The sequence below is a fragment of the Octodon degus genome, unplaced genomic scaffold (genome assembly GCF_000260255.1).
Source record: "Octodon degus isolate 3935 unplaced genomic scaffold, OctDeg1.0 scaffold00001, whole genome shotgun sequence".
Lineage (NCBI taxonomy): Eukaryota > Metazoa > Chordata > Mammalia > Rodentia > Octodontidae > Octodon > Octodon degus.
Window position 1 is genome coordinate 1,073,716 of NW_004524577.1, and position 14,336 is coordinate 1,088,051.

The 14,336-nt window shown below is 55.9% G+C and overlaps 1 protein-coding gene across 4 annotated transcripts in view; it reads left to right on the forward strand.

The window, feature by feature from the left end:
* Nucleotides 1-1,220: 1,220 nt before the first annotated feature.
* Polr3e (RNA polymerase III subunit E) overlaps nucleotides 1,221-14,336 on the forward strand; it is a 26,648-nt gene continuing 13,532 nt past the window's right edge. For 2 of the 4 annotated variants that reach the window (XM_023713619.1, XM_004622877.2), the window contains exons 1-9: nucleotides 1,221-1,301; nucleotides 6,106-6,190; nucleotides 7,891-7,941; nucleotides 9,394-9,471; nucleotides 10,037-10,152; nucleotides 10,466-10,548; nucleotides 12,254-12,361; nucleotides 12,602-12,651; nucleotides 13,156-13,275. In XM_023713619.1, the coding sequence (XP_023569387.1) occupies nucleotides 6,155-6,190; nucleotides 7,891-7,941; nucleotides 9,394-9,471; nucleotides 10,037-10,152; nucleotides 10,466-10,548; nucleotides 12,254-12,361; nucleotides 12,602-12,651; nucleotides 13,156-13,275 (642 nt within the window). In that variant the 5' untranslated portion in view covers nucleotides 1,221-1,301; nucleotides 6,106-6,154. Of the gene's footprint in view, nucleotides 1,302-6,105; nucleotides 6,191-7,890; nucleotides 7,942-9,393; nucleotides 9,472-10,036; nucleotides 10,220-10,465; nucleotides 10,549-12,253; nucleotides 12,362-12,601; nucleotides 12,652-13,155; nucleotides 13,276-14,336 lie in introns of those variants that run through there. The other 2 variants (XM_023713672.1, XM_023713775.1) reach the window with 2 other exon arrangements.

Here is a 14,336-nt window from a genome sequence, read left to right on the forward strand (position 1 = left end):
GGGCCGCGAGGAGGGCGTCTCGGCGCCCGCGCCGTCGTGGGCGCGCCGGGCTTCCTGCGCCACCTTCCGCGTCGGAAGAAAACGTGTCGCCACGCCGGGCCACACGGTCCCCCTCGCGCCGCCGCCGTCCGCGGCCCCGGCTCTCGTTCCGGCGGTGGGGATGAAAAGGGGGGCGGACGCCCGGGGAGCGCTCGCGGCGGACGCGGGGCTTGAACCTGCGCGGCGGCGGCGCCGCGTCCCGCCCGCGTCCGGCCCGCTGCACCACGCCGGCTTCTGCTGAGCGGCGTGCGGCGCGCTGGCTAAGAATAGGGATGAGGGTCCGCGCTGGGCTCCGCGCCCTGGCCGCGGCCGTCCCGAACCTGCTCCCTCGCTTCTGCATTCGGGCGCTCCGCGTGCGCTGGCAGGCCAAGGCGAAGACTGAGCGTGAGCCGAGCGGGGTTGCGCCGCGTTGGGCCGGGCTTCTGCCTGCACCAGGCGCTGCTCGGGTGCAGACGAGACAGCGGTGGGCTTTTAGGAGAAAGTAGCGATCCCACAAGGACTTGAAGTGTTAGTATCCCACGAGGGAACGCGAGTGTTGGGTCCTTCGGGGAGTTTACCTTCTCCTGCAGAAGACAGCCAGCGTGTGAGCAAATAGGCCAGGAAGTTCCAGGTTCTGGGGCACCTACTAAAGAAATCAAGGAGTTGTAGCAATGTTTGGTAGGAATTCGGAATAGGGTTTTAAAGAAGGGTGTGTGTAGCGGGGAGCTATCCGTCCTTGGCGGGGTGGTATAGCTTCTGAAAAGTGCGTGGCGGCCCAGCACGGAAGCGGCTGAGGCAGGAGGATCACCAGCCTGGACGACATAGTGAGTTCAGGGACATCCTGCAGGAGAACTCAAGACTCCTGTTCAGATAGCAAACTCAAAAGAGCTCAGGGGAAGTAGACGATTAACAGAGGTCGGGAGGTGGGTGGAGGCTTGGCTGGTTGGAGGCCCTGCAAATGAGACTGGCAGCTGCTGGGAGCATTGAAGGCGGAAAGAGGGCTGGAATTTTTTTTTTTTTTTTTTTTCAGAGTTGCAGGTCAAGATTTATATATTGAGTTTTCTTTTTTTTATTTGGTAGGTCAAGATTTATCTGTGGGGTGTAAAATGAACCTAGGGAGGCTGTCACGAGCACCCACCCCAGGCTTTGGCACTGAGCTGTGTCCCCGGGCCTTTTTCGATTTATTTTCTTTAATTTTTCAGGTAGGCTCCAAGATGCCAAAGTCTGGGCCAGGTCTGAGCTTGTGACTCCCCTACTCAGCCTCCCAAGTGCCTGGATCACAGGTGTGCACCCAGCGGACATTGTTATTTGGAGGGAAGGAGGGTAGAAAAGGTCGTTGCTTCACACGTACTGGAGACACTAATGGGTGTGCCGGGCCTTGTTTCAGTTGCATAGTTGTGTGTGTTCTGGGCCATTTATCTGTTGCTTCCTGTGGACCTTAGTCTGAAAACTGGGAAAGCCACCAAGTAGGATCATGTCTGAGAGGCTGGGGGAGGCATCCTGTCAGCTGTGGTCGCCAGGGCGGGGAGCTGCAGCCCTGTGAGAAGGCTTGAGAGGCTCTCCTCCTGTCCCTGGCTAGGCCTGTCCTGTAGCAGAGGCCTGCAAGCAGGGCCAAGCAGCAGCTGGAGGGATCGGCCACTGCGTAGTGCAGTGGTCTGTGTTCCTCTTACCTAGAGTCCCCAGTCAGTTGGTACAGAGCCAGCTGCAGGGAGCGTAGGTGCTGGCATGCGCAGGTCTTGGAACTCGGCAGCCCACGGCCTGTGTGCTGCCCGCCGCCCCCCCTCCCCTGCTCCCGTTTCCCCCCCCCCCCCCCCCGCAGGTGCACTGTCCACTTGAGAGCCCTGGCGGTCACCCAGCCTCATCAGGCACTGCGGGATGCCCCCCCATCTTCCTCGAGGTGCACTGATTCAGAGAAGTGCATACCGCAGGCTTGTGTGCCAGGCACTGGGGACACCACAAGGGACCTGCGTGCAGCTAGCAGCCTGGTGGCACAGAGGGCATAAACTGTGCCCTGGAGAAAACCAAAGCAGAGAAGGGAGTGGGGCCGTTTGTGGTTCTGAGTAGATGGGACAGGGATGGTTCAGGGTGGGGGACATTCTGAAAGAGGTGAGCAGGGAGCCCAGAGGCTGGTTGGGAGGAGAGAGGAGGTCTGGGGCACAGGGGTGCAGGCTGGGAGGCTCTTGGGACCCTAGGGGCTGGCCCTGGGCTACGCACGGAGCCTTGCGCAGGGTGGTAGGTCTGCCTCAGTACCAAGGAGCCACTGGCTGTGGGCTCAGGTGGTGACTGCCAGGGAAGGACAGAAGCAGAGACCAGCTGTCGCAGTGACCTAGGCCTGAGTTGGAGCTGGCTAGTGCATGGCCAGGCTGGTGCATGGCTCGCCGTGGAAGGTAAAGGGACAGGGTTTGCTGGTGTGGGAGAAGACAGCACTGAGGACACACCTTGGTTTTGCCCTGAGCAGTCTCAGGTGCAGAACTGCTGTCCCCCACAGGGGCCAGCAGGCTTCGCCACTGGTTCTTGCAGGAATGCTTCCTTCGCCACTGGTTCTTGCAGGAATGCTTCCTGTTGCCTGAGTTCCCCCTCCCTTCCTGGCTATGCACTTCAGGCTGGCCTGAGCTCACTTTGTAGCTCAGGCTGGTCTTGAACTCTCAACGATCCTCTTGCCTCAGCTTCCCGAGTGCTGGGATTGCAGGTGTGTGCCACCTATTACATATTTTGGTCTCATTGACCCTTTTGGTTTCTCACAATGTGACATTTACACATGTGTGTCTGAGTTATTTCACTTTACGAATGTGGTTTCTGTTTGCCTGTAAAAGCCTTGAGTCTTTCTTTATAGGTGAGTAGTATACCATTGTATAAAAATACCACGTCTTTTTTTATCTATTCCTTAGGTGATGGACATTTGGGTTGTTAAGCTTTAGCTATGCCAGGTTGTGCTGCTGTACACATGCGTGCACATATATTGCTGTTAGGATGTTTTCAGTTCTTCTGGGACGATACCCAGGAGGTGACTAGCTGGGTTCCACAGTGGTTGCCCCAGTCTACACTCTCACCACCAGTGGAGAAGGGTCTCTCCAGCATTTTGCTGTATGTTATTGTTATGAGTTGGTGAAGACCCGATACATAGAGGGCCAGAGGTCTCACCGAGATTCGTCTCTCTCCAAGTGAGCCCAGAGCCTCAGGAGCATCTCACATTTACTGAGGGCTAAAGGCAGGCTAAGGAATGTGCATAGAACACAAACTACTTTCTGTCGACTTCTACCATTTGCCTGACACTAAGTTTACCATAATGCTTGTGAACTGGGAATTGAACTCAGGCCCTTGCACTTGCCAGGGAAGTGCTTATTCTACTGAGCCATCTCTCTGACCCTGACATTAGGCTTTTGTTTCATATCCATATTTCTATACATTTGTTACTGGTTGATTTCTTAGTAATTGCCATTCCTTCTGGAGATGGAATCTCAGCATTTTAATTTGCATTTCTCAAATGACCAGTTCTGTGAAACATTTTGTCATGTATTTTTTTGCTGTTTATATTTCTTCTTTTGAGAAGTGTGTATTCATCTCACAGGCCCATTTTTGGATTTGGTCTTTAAATTTGGTATATCTAATTTTTTTCAGTTCTTTGTGTGTTCTAGGTATTAGTCCTTAGTCTGAGGAGCAAGTGGCTAAAAATTTTTCCCACTCTGTGTGTTGTCTTTTCACTCTGTCGGTGATTTCTTTTGTTGAGCAAAAGCTTTTTAATAGTTGTGGATTTTTTGTAGTTTTCCCATGTAGTTATTGGTCATGAAATCTTTGCCTATACCTGTGTCTTCAAGTGTTCTACCTGTTCTCTCGAACTGCAGATATAGTGTTTCTGTTTTAATATTTTTTTTAATTTTATTTATTTATTTATGTGTGTGTGTGTGTGTGTGTGTGTGTGTGTGTGGCCAGCTCAGCCCACCAGGGGGCGGGGCTGGCTGGCATGTGGTGCTGGGGATTGAACCATGGTCCCTGTGCTTTTTTGCTAAGCTTGTTCTAAGTAGGTGCTTTAGACCACTGAGCCATCTCACCAGCCCCTCTGTTTTAATATTTAGATCTTTGATCCATTTTGACTTTAGCACATGGTGATAGATATGGGTATAGTTTTAGTCTTTGGTCTGGAAAACCAGTTTTTCCAGCATTATTTATTTATTTTTGTCTCATTCTGCAGCTCAGGCTGGCCTTGAGTTCACTTTGTGGCCTGGGCTGGGCTCAAACTCAACAGTCACCCTGCCTCAGCCTCCTGAGTACTGGGACCACGGCATGTGCCACCATGCCCAGCTCTCGCACCCTTTATTGAAGAGGTTGTCTTTCTTGTAGTGAAGGTGTTTGGCTCCTTTGTTAAAGATAGGTGGTTGGCCAGAGTTGCAGCTCACTGGCCTAAGTGCCTGCCTGGCCAGGGTCCTGAGTTTGATTCCCAGTACAAAACAAAACAAAACAAAACAAAGATAAGGTGGCTGAGTGTGCTTAGAGTTGTTTCTGCGTCTTCTAATCAGTTCTGTAGATCCTCCGTCTGTTTTTTGTTTTTTTGCTAAAACCATGCCGGTTTTGTCTTGGAAGTTTTGTAGTATAATTTCAAGTTAGGGATTGTGATGCCCCCTGCCTTGCCTTTGGTGCCCAGGATTGCCTTTGCTATTCTAGGTCTCTTCTGGTTCCAAATCAATTTTAGGAATTTTTTTCTCCAGATCTATGAGGTATGCCATTGGCATTTTGACTGGGGTTGCATTAAATCTGTAACAGTTTATTATGTTTTTTCTATTCATGAGCAAGGGATATATTTCCTTTTTCTAATATCCTCTTCAGTCTTTTTCAGAGTACTGTAATTTTCAATGTAGAGATCTTTTACTCCCTTTGTTGATTCCTAATTACTTCATTTCTTCGATGCTGTTGTGATGTGTGATGTTTCTCTGATTTGCCTCTCTGCATTATTGTTGTGTTCAGGAATGCTGTTGATTTTTGAATGTTGACTTACATCCATCTGTGCTACTGAATCTGGTTATTAAGTCTGCAAGTCTTTTGGTAGTTTTGGGAGTCTTCTATGTACAGTATCTTGTCATGACAAATAATGATAATTTATATTATTTTTTTTTTTGGCGGAACCCGGGATTGAACTCAGACCCTGGCGCTTGCTAGGGAAGCGCTTATTCCACTGAGCCATCTCCCCGGCCCAATAATGATAATTTAACTTCGCTTTCCTGTCCTTACTCCTTTTGTTTCTTCTTCGTGTCTCATTGTTGCGGCTAATGTTTCTGGAACAATTGAACAGGAGTGGTGGCACTGGCCCCTGTGCCTCGGTCCTGATTGCAGAGTGGAGCATTCAGGTTTTGTTCCACTTAGTATGACACTGGCTGTTCTTTGCCTTCGGTGGCTTTTATCAGATTGAGATGAAGACCATCTATTCGTGTGTCTATAGGGTTTTTTCATGGATGAGTGTTGGACTTCATCAAATGCTTCTTCCATGCCTAGAGCTGGGTTTGAAGTTCAGTGTATTGTCTTGTTTGCTCTGTGACTCTGGATAAACACATCAAGTGTTCGGTTCTTGGCTTCTGGCTTGTACAGTCAGAACAGCGGAACACTGATGCTGCTTCATGGAGTGGTTACGTTACCATGGGAGAGAAAGGGTCAAGAATAGGCTTTAGACCAACAACATGGAAGAGTTTCTGCTAAAGTCAGCTTGAAAATCAGGTACCAGGGCAGAGGCCCCTGAAGGCCATGGGCCATCTTCCCCCGTGGCATCTAGCTCTTCAAGCTTCCCTGTGGCTGGCACCTTGAGTGTTGTCCTGGTCGCTGGGGACCCGCTGGCCTCCCTTCCCTGGCCTGGCTGAGGATTATTGATGACTTATGAGAGGTCAGGAGCCCTGTCTCCTAGAGGCACTGCCCACCTGTTCTTGGTCATGCCTGCCCTTCTCCCTCCTCCTCGGTATGTGTGCCAGAGGGTATGTTTTTGGCTGTCCACTGCAGCCTCCACTACCAGACATGCAGAGAGGACTGTGTGTTTGTCTGGGCTTCTCCCTCGGTGCTGGGCCTGGCAGCACAGGCGGCCTGACAGTGGTAGTGACTTGCTGACGGTCTCCCTTGCAGATCGAGCGTGAGGACTGCGCAGCTGGCTTCCCCTAGTATGGCCAATGAAGAGGATGACCCAGTCGTACAGGAGGTAACTGCCGCGTCCCCAGGCCGTCTGGGACCTGGTGCTGTCTGTCCCAGAGACTCCTGGTCTTTACTGTGCCCTTTGCCTGGAGCCTGCTGTTGCCACCCCCGAGACCTGTGTGGGCAGCCCCTCCACCCCTGAGACCTCCGTGGGCAGCCTCTCCACCCCCGAGACCTGCATGGGCAGCCCCTCCACCCCCGAGACCTGTGTGGGCAGCCCCTTCACCCCCAAGACCTGCATGGGCAGCCCCTCCTCCCCCAAGACCTGTGTGGGCAGCCCCTCCACCCCCGAGACCTGCATGGGCAGCCCCTCCACCCCCGAGACCTGTGTGGGCAGCCTAGGACCACCTCCGAGACCTGTGTGGGCAGCCCCTCCATCCCAGAGACCTGCGTGGGCAGCCCCTCCAGCCCCGAGACCTGTGTGGGCAGCCCCTCCACCCCCGAGACCTGTGTGGGCAGCCCCTCCACCCCCGAGACCTGTGTGGGCAGCCCAGGACCACCTCTGAGACCTGTGTGGGCAGCCCCTCCACCCCTGAGACCTGCGTGGGCAGCCCCTCCACCCCTGAGACCTGCGTGGGCAACCCAAGACCACCTGTCACTGCGGCCCTCCCTGACCAGCCCTGAGCTCGACTGAGTCTGTTCACCCTCCAAGGCCCAGTTGTAGTATGTAGCGCTGAATAGATCCTCGGTGGCCACTGAATGAATGGATGGGTTGGCAGCCCCGTCCTGGGCTTACCAGGCTCAGCCACGCAGCAGCTCTTCTGCTCTGTGGGGTGCTGTGACACAACAGTGAACCGGGCCAAGTCCCTGTCCCTGGAGAGCTCGCAGAGCTGGGACCAGCAGGGAAAGAGGCTCGGGGTGCAGCTGGGTGGAGCTTCCAGAACTGCCCGGAGAAGGGAAAGTTTTTCACAGACAGACACACCTGGCTGAATTCTTTCAACCCAGCACTTAGGTCTTTAGAAATAAAAAAGGAAAAAGTAACCACACCAATCCCAGGCTTCCCAGTTTGTGCCTGGAGCCTCAGCTCTGGTGTAAAAGGCAGGGGCTGGGAGGAGGGCCTCAGTTGTGACCAGAGGAGCCTGTTAGGTTTGGGGGTGCTGCTGACTCGGGGTTTGTATTTGAGTTATTTAAATGCCTTTAAGTGGCAGCAACCCTGCTGGAGTAGGAGTTACAGTACAAATGGTGGTGATCAGGATGGTGCAGAGGGAGCCCCGGGGTTCAGAAGCACCCAGGAGAGGCCAAAGGGCATTTGAGGTGCAGGAAGGCCCTGGGGTTGGGGAGAGCACAGTTGGCAAGGTCTGGAAAATGGCTGCAGGGGGGAGTAGGTGTGAGGAAGAGAGGTGGGTCACAAAGGGCCTTAGCCCAGGGCCCCAGGCCGATCTAGGAGAGGGCTGTGGGAGGCACAGAGGAACCCAGGGGGAGGTGGCCCTGTCCGGCTGACTCTCAGCATTTACTCAGGCTCCGGGCAGGGTTCTTACTGGCTGGAATGACCTTGCCCTGGTCCCCTGGGAGCCATGGGAGGAGGTCTGGGTAGATGTGGTCTGGAGCGCCGAGTCCCTCGGTCTTTACCATGAGAGGACCGTCTGTCCGCCCCCTCATCCCCCACCTCCCTGAGCCCCTGTGCCCACTGCAGTTGGAATAGTTTGCATGCCAAGTGGGCAGAGCCGTGTCGCGTGTCCGGGCTGAGCCTCCTCCTCTTGTTCCCAGATCGACGTGTACTTGGCCAAGAGTCTGGCAGAGAAGCTCTATCTGTTTCAGGTAATCACAGGACTTGATGGTAAAGGGGAAAGGTCGTGGGGTGGAGCTGGGGAAGGAGACCTGGGCACTTGGTGCTCTGGGTTCCAGGGGAGATGAGCTAGTTGCTTCAAGTCCGGGCAGGTTAATGACCATTTTCCAAGATGGGCACACACAGGAGGCAGAGTCATGCTGTGGTTACGCTCAGGCTTGGGGAGACACAGCAGCCCTCAGGGAAGCTCTGTAATCGCCCCGGGCCTTAGCTTCCACATTGGCATGGGTGATGGCCCATGCCTGTCTCATGGGGTCCACGTTAAAGTAATGTCGGCACTGACCCTGGCCCTGCTGTTGAGAGGCCTCTGGAGCAGCTCTGGGACAGTCACCCAGCCTCGGTGCTGACAGCTGCGGGTCTGCTTGCCGGGCGGGGTGTGTGTGGCAGCTCACCGTGTGCAGGCGCTGTTAGGTGAGCTCACTGAATCTGACAGTGACCCTCCGTGGTGGCTGTGGTGTTCTTCCAGCAGCTTTATTGAGACCTCGCTCATGCACTGTGCAACTCTCCCGATTTCAGTCTGCCTGCGGGCTGTGCAGCCAACACCACAGTTGATTTCTGTACATCTCTGGCCCGCCCGCCCCAGCATGAAGGCACATGGTCTTGCAGCAGCTGCAGTCCTGGTACTGCACTGCCAGCCCCGCCAGGCTGTTCCTGCCCAGAGCCGCCCGTGGTTGCAGCCGGGAAGCAGGGAGGAGTCCTTGCTGCATTGAGACAGCTTTTAGGAAGTGATGGCTTCCTTGGCTGGAGCTAGCTGGCCTGACACTGCCTGGAAGGTAGCCCTTGCCCCCGGGGCCTGCGCTCCCTCCACCAGGCTGCTGTGGAGGCGGCACCAGGCAGCGGCGGACAGAGCTTTAGGGTGGTCTAATCGTGCATGAGAGTCCGTGAGGAAGTGTCCAGCAAAGCTGTACAAGAAGGTGGCCTGGAGGGCCAGGAGCAGGTCACTGTTGCCTCTTGCTGTCTCTCCGGTCAGTGCTATGCTTAGGAAAGTTTGCAGCATACAGAAGATGGGAGAATGGGGTCATGAATTTTCCATGTCGTAGTGCAGCCGTGAGTGCTTGGTGGCCTCATTCCTTGTGTCTCCTCAAGGCCTGTGTGCAGACTGCAGGCCTGAGCGCCCTCCTGTTGGCTCCCGCCCCTCAGCTCTGGGTTGTTCGAGCTCCTGCTGCTTGGCCCTGTCCCTCAGAGTTACAGCAACACCCTGACATTGTAGACACGCCTTCAGAACACCCTCTTGGGGGAGGCTGAGAGGACCCAATGTGTATAAAACTGCAGCTGAGATGGGGAGCCACAGGGAAGTAGACTTGCAGGCGCAGGCTCTGTGCCTTGGAGTTGGCCATGGCTTATGGATATTCTTGGCTGGTACCTGTACGACCAGCTCCATTTGGTGCTGGGCTGGGCAAACTCATGACTGTGCTTCTCCCCAGTACCCTGTGCGTCCTGCTTCGATGACCTACGACGACATTGCGCACCTCTCGGCCAAGATCAAGCCCAAGCAGCAGAAGGTGGGTTGTCCTTGGGGGCAGGGAGAACTGCTGGAGCCAGAGACCTTGGAGTCCCACAGCAGGAAGGGTTTCCCGAAGAGCAGCTCTGGCAGGGAACAGGGCTTGGAATGAGGGGAAAACGGTCCTACAGGAGCTTGGAGTCCTAGGGTAGGACGGGGGCAAGGGATTGGTGTAAGGAGAATCTAGTGCCAGGGGCGGGGTGGCCACAGCTCTGCCCTGTGGTCGTGTAGCGAGGCTGTCCTGGACTGCCGGACTTGCTGAGTTTTCAAGTGAAACTGGAGGTAAGGACGTTCATGAGAGAGCTCCCAGTCTTTAAATCTTGGTACCTTATTCAGGTCTTTGGCAGTGGAGTGGGTGGACAGATACAACTGCATGTCCACCCCCAAAATAAGTACTCCGCTCTGTCTGTTGGAATGTGGATTCGCGGCTACGGTGTGAACTGAAGCACAGGGTCCTTGTGAAGAGACTTGTGTTAGTCTTGCTTCTGGGCGGGGCCGGGGCCAGGATGTCCCTGGAGACCTGGGCCTTAGGATCCTCCGCGGGTGGGGGTGCGTGGTGCCTCCAGGTGGAGATCGAGATGGCCATCGACACCCTGAATCCCAACTACTGCCGCAGCAAAGGGGAGCAGATCGCACTGAACGTGGATGGCGCTTGCGCAGACGAGACCAGCACATACTCCTCGTGAGTCCTGATCCCAACACGACTGTGCTCAAGCAGAGTCTTCAGAAGGCTCCGGAGACTCAGGCCCGTGGGTGTCTTCGCTCTGCGTAGTGTGGCTTGCCGCATCCCAGCTCCCTCAGCTTGCTCCTCCTGCTGGGCTCTGACGGGCTGCAGGGACGCCAGCCCCTGTGCTCCTGCCTGAGGTGGATGCAAGCAGGCTTGTGGCCTTGATTGCTGGCTGGCACGTTTTTGTGTCCAGGCCGGAGTACATTGCCCCGCAGGGCCTGGTCCTGGGCTTCCTTCCTCCTGACCTGGGTTCTCCTTGTGCTCCCAGGAAGCTGATGGACAAGCAGACTTTCTGCTCTTCCCAGACTACCAGCAACACGTCCCGCTACGCAGCTGCGCTCTACAGGCAAGGTACCGGGTGCTGGGCGTCTGGGGCACGCCGGGGAGGCGGGGCACGCCGGGGAGAGGGGCCGGGGAGGTGGGGCGCGTGGGGGTGGGGCCAGGGGCAGGACACGCAGGGGAGGGGGGGGGGGGGGGGGGGGGGGGGGGGGAGGGTGGGGGGGGGGGGGCCGGGGGGGGGGGGGCCGGGGGCGGGGCACGCAGGGGAGAAGGGCGGGGAGGTGGGGCGCGTGGGGGCGGGGCCGGGGCGGCCCGATAGCCTTGCTAGTTTTCCAGGCCAGAGTTCATCTCTGCCTTGCGGAACCCAGGGCCGCTGCAGGCTCGAGGCAGAGCGTAGGGGCTGGGTTACAGTTGTTGGGGCACGAGAAGGAGCTGCTGCTTGGGATTCTGACAGGGTCATTTTCCTCTTGGGACACAGACAACGTGTGCGGGGCAAGTGGCAGCATGTCACCTTTGAAGACATGGTTCTGAGGACTCAGAAAGAGGGAGATGTGTCCACCTAAAAGCTCGTTTCACGATGTCTGTAGGGTCGTTATTAGTGGAGCCCCAAAGCAGAAATAGCCCCAGGGGTCCACCTTCTGTGGTCTAGGCTGTGCGGGGGAGGGAAGTGCTGGCCTGCCTGCCACATAGGCGAGGCTCCTCCGTGAAATGACGTGGAAAGGGGGTTGGTGGTTTCCACATTGAGGGGAGAGCTAAGAGGGTTCTGACCGGTTGTGCGGAGGATGAAAGTGCCCTCAAACGCACCTCATGAATGTGTTAAAATAGCTGGGCACGGAAGCACTAGGGAGGCCGAGGCAGGAGGGTCTGGAGTTCGAGATTAACCTGGGCTACAAAGTCAGCTCAAGGCCAGCCTCAACTGAATAGTGAGACCCTGTCTCATAAAAATAAAGTAAAATTTAAAATAATTTTTTGAATTATATGTTAAAAAATGTTAAAATATGCTGAAGTATATGCTTTAAATGGTGAGTTGTATGACATTGAGTCATAGCTCCGCTGATAAAAAGCGTGAGGTGCTTAAGTATCATAAGGCCTGTAAAGCAGTAAATGAAACTAATTTGAACACTTAGGGAACAATAGAATCAAAAATAGTGGGAAAAAAGTAGCATCAGATAGCATGGGGGCAATACTCAGAGCTGTGCCCTGAGGCCAGAGCCACATGCCTGCCACCAGGACTGGGGGAGGAAAAGTCCTGCTCCTGGTCAGAGACCCGGACTCCCAGCCCTCGGGCCCTGCCGGGGACTTCTGAATGGGATGGGCAGGGATTTAATAAGAGCTGGGGGAGGGAGGAGAAAGCTGGGAGGGTGATTAGGGCGTGGCGAAATGCTGGGTGGGTGCCTGGGGTGTCTGGAGCCAGCCCTGGGGGGAGCTGGAGCCACTGCTCGAGTCTAGTCTCTGAGCAGTGGAGAGTATTAGGAAACTTTGCCGCTTTGGGTGGCAGAGTCCAGGCCCCTGGCCTGGCCTGGCTGCTCGCCTGCCGTGGCTGCTCGCCTGCCGTGGCTGCTCGCCTGTGGTATCCAGTGGGGCTAGGTAGCATGGACACGGCCTACACCAGCAGTGGCGAGCTGTTCAGAGCCTTCCGTGGTACAGACACCCTGCTGGGGCCTGCCTTAGGGTGGTCACCACTGGCTGGATATTCAGGGGCCTGTGACTCCCTGGAGCCAAGCTGCATGTCTGATCAGTTCCTGGAGGCAGATTCAGGCCCTTCTTCCTCTGCCAGGTGAGCTCCACCTGACGCCTTTGCACGGCATTCTGCAGCTGAGGCCCAGCTTCTCCTACCTGGATAAGGCTGACGCCAAGCACCGTGAGAGGGAAGCAGCCAATGAGGGTGAGTGGATCGTGAGAGCAAGTATTGGAAAGGTCAGATTTTAGGGTCCTGAGCTGCACCCAAGCCCTGCTCGCTGGTGCCAGGATGTCTGTGCCTGAGGGCAAGACTGTCTGCCTGCATGTACTGCCAAATGTCCCCTCCTGTGGAGCCCTGTGACTTAGTACAGCCAGCTGCGTCTGGGATTTGGGCTGGGAGCCGCGGGGCTGCAAAGCACACGAGCCCTCTCTTGCTTCTCTACAGCTGGGGACTCTTCTCAGGACGAGGCAGAGGAGGATGTGAAGCAGATCACGGTGAGCTGTGACCACAGGCTGAGACTAGGGGGTGGCGGGGCTGAGCAGGAGGGACTCGCTACTCAGTGACAGGCACACAGCATCCCTGGTCCCGGCTCCTCATCGTATGAACAGCAGACCCGTGCCTCTCGTGCTGAGAGGTCACCCATCTGACTGGGTCCCCCGGGGGCATCCAGGAGAGATGTTTCCACAGTCATAGGAAGCTGTGTGTGTAGCCCATGTCTGCGTATGCCAAGGACTAAGGGTGCCGCTAGCTTGCTGGGGGACCTGGAAGGCGCCCCTCTGAGTCCTGGGGTGCAGGGCCCTCATCTGATTGGCTTGCGTACATCACACCTCGAGGTTCTGTCGTCCAGGCAGGGCAGGCAGGAGAAGCTGCTCCTGGCTTGTGTTGTAGGTTCACAGAGGGGTCAGGGCCAGGAGCTGAAGAGGCAGGAGCAGGGCAGAGGCCCGATGTGTTCTGTGATTCCGCCGAGGCCCTGGCCTGAGTTGTGACTGCCCTCCCAGGTGCGGTTCTCGCGGCCAGAGTCTGAGCAGGCCCGCCAGCGCCGCGTGCAGTCCTACGAGTTCCTGCAGAAGAAGCACGCGGAAGAGCCTTGGGTCCACCTGCACTACTACGGCCTGAGGGTGAGGCCGGCTTCTGGGGCGACTTCTGTGTCCCCTTCTCGCTCACTTCCAACCCCATTATGCCAGCTGTCCTCGCGCCACCTGCTGCTCCCATCGGGTTTGAACGACTTGGGGTCCCCCGCCCCCAGTGCATCTTGGTGGGCTCCTGGGTGGCAGGCGGCCTGTGTTTGGTTATATGTTTTCCACACGCTGCAGGACCTGGTGTCCCCGTGTGTCGTCTGTCATGCACCCCCAAGTTCATGGCTCACCTGCCGGGGACTTTTGTATATGCATTTTATGGTGTGTATTGACCTTAGCTCCGAGCTGTGAAACCTGTCAGGTGAGTGCTGGCGCCTGGAGCCACCAGGGCCTCTTCAGTGAGCTGATTCCAGCAGAGCCTTCCTAGAGAAGATTAGTATTGACAGAGTGCTAGGGTCCGACGTCAGGCTCTGCTATTTTTACTGTGTGCCTTTGCTTTTGTTGGTACTGGGAACTGCTCCCGGGACCTTGGGCATGCCAGGCAGGCTCCTGTGCTGCTGAACTATATCCCAGCCCTACTATGTACTTTTTTTGTTCCTGTTTGAGACAGGGTCTTGCTGTATAGTGCTGCCTGGCCTTGCACTCGCTTGTATGACCCAGGCTGGCCTGGAACTCAGGGTGATCCTTCTGCTCAGCCTCTCTGGCTGAGGTCACAGGTGTGTGCCACCACGCCTGACAATTACTCTGTGATCTGAGCCAGTTACGTAGCCTGTCTGAGCTTCGGTCTCCTTACCAATAAATGAGAAGAATGAAAACCTTACAGTCGTTTTGTGTGTGAGATATAGTGGCGGGTGTACAGCCACCAGGGTTGAGTCTAGCCTGCCTAGGTGCTCAGGTAGTGCTAGCTATGACCTTAGGCACTGATGTCTCAGATCGTGGGGCTGGGCAGGTAGGTATGGGCCACACTGCAGACTTGGGGTGCCGTGCTGTGGTTGGACGGGGCTCTATGGCCTTGGGAGCAGGCAGGGTGCGGGGAGTGGGGCGCTGAGGCAGTGGGGCTGGATGGCTGGGCCTTGGGAGCAGGCAGGGTGCGGGGAGTGGGG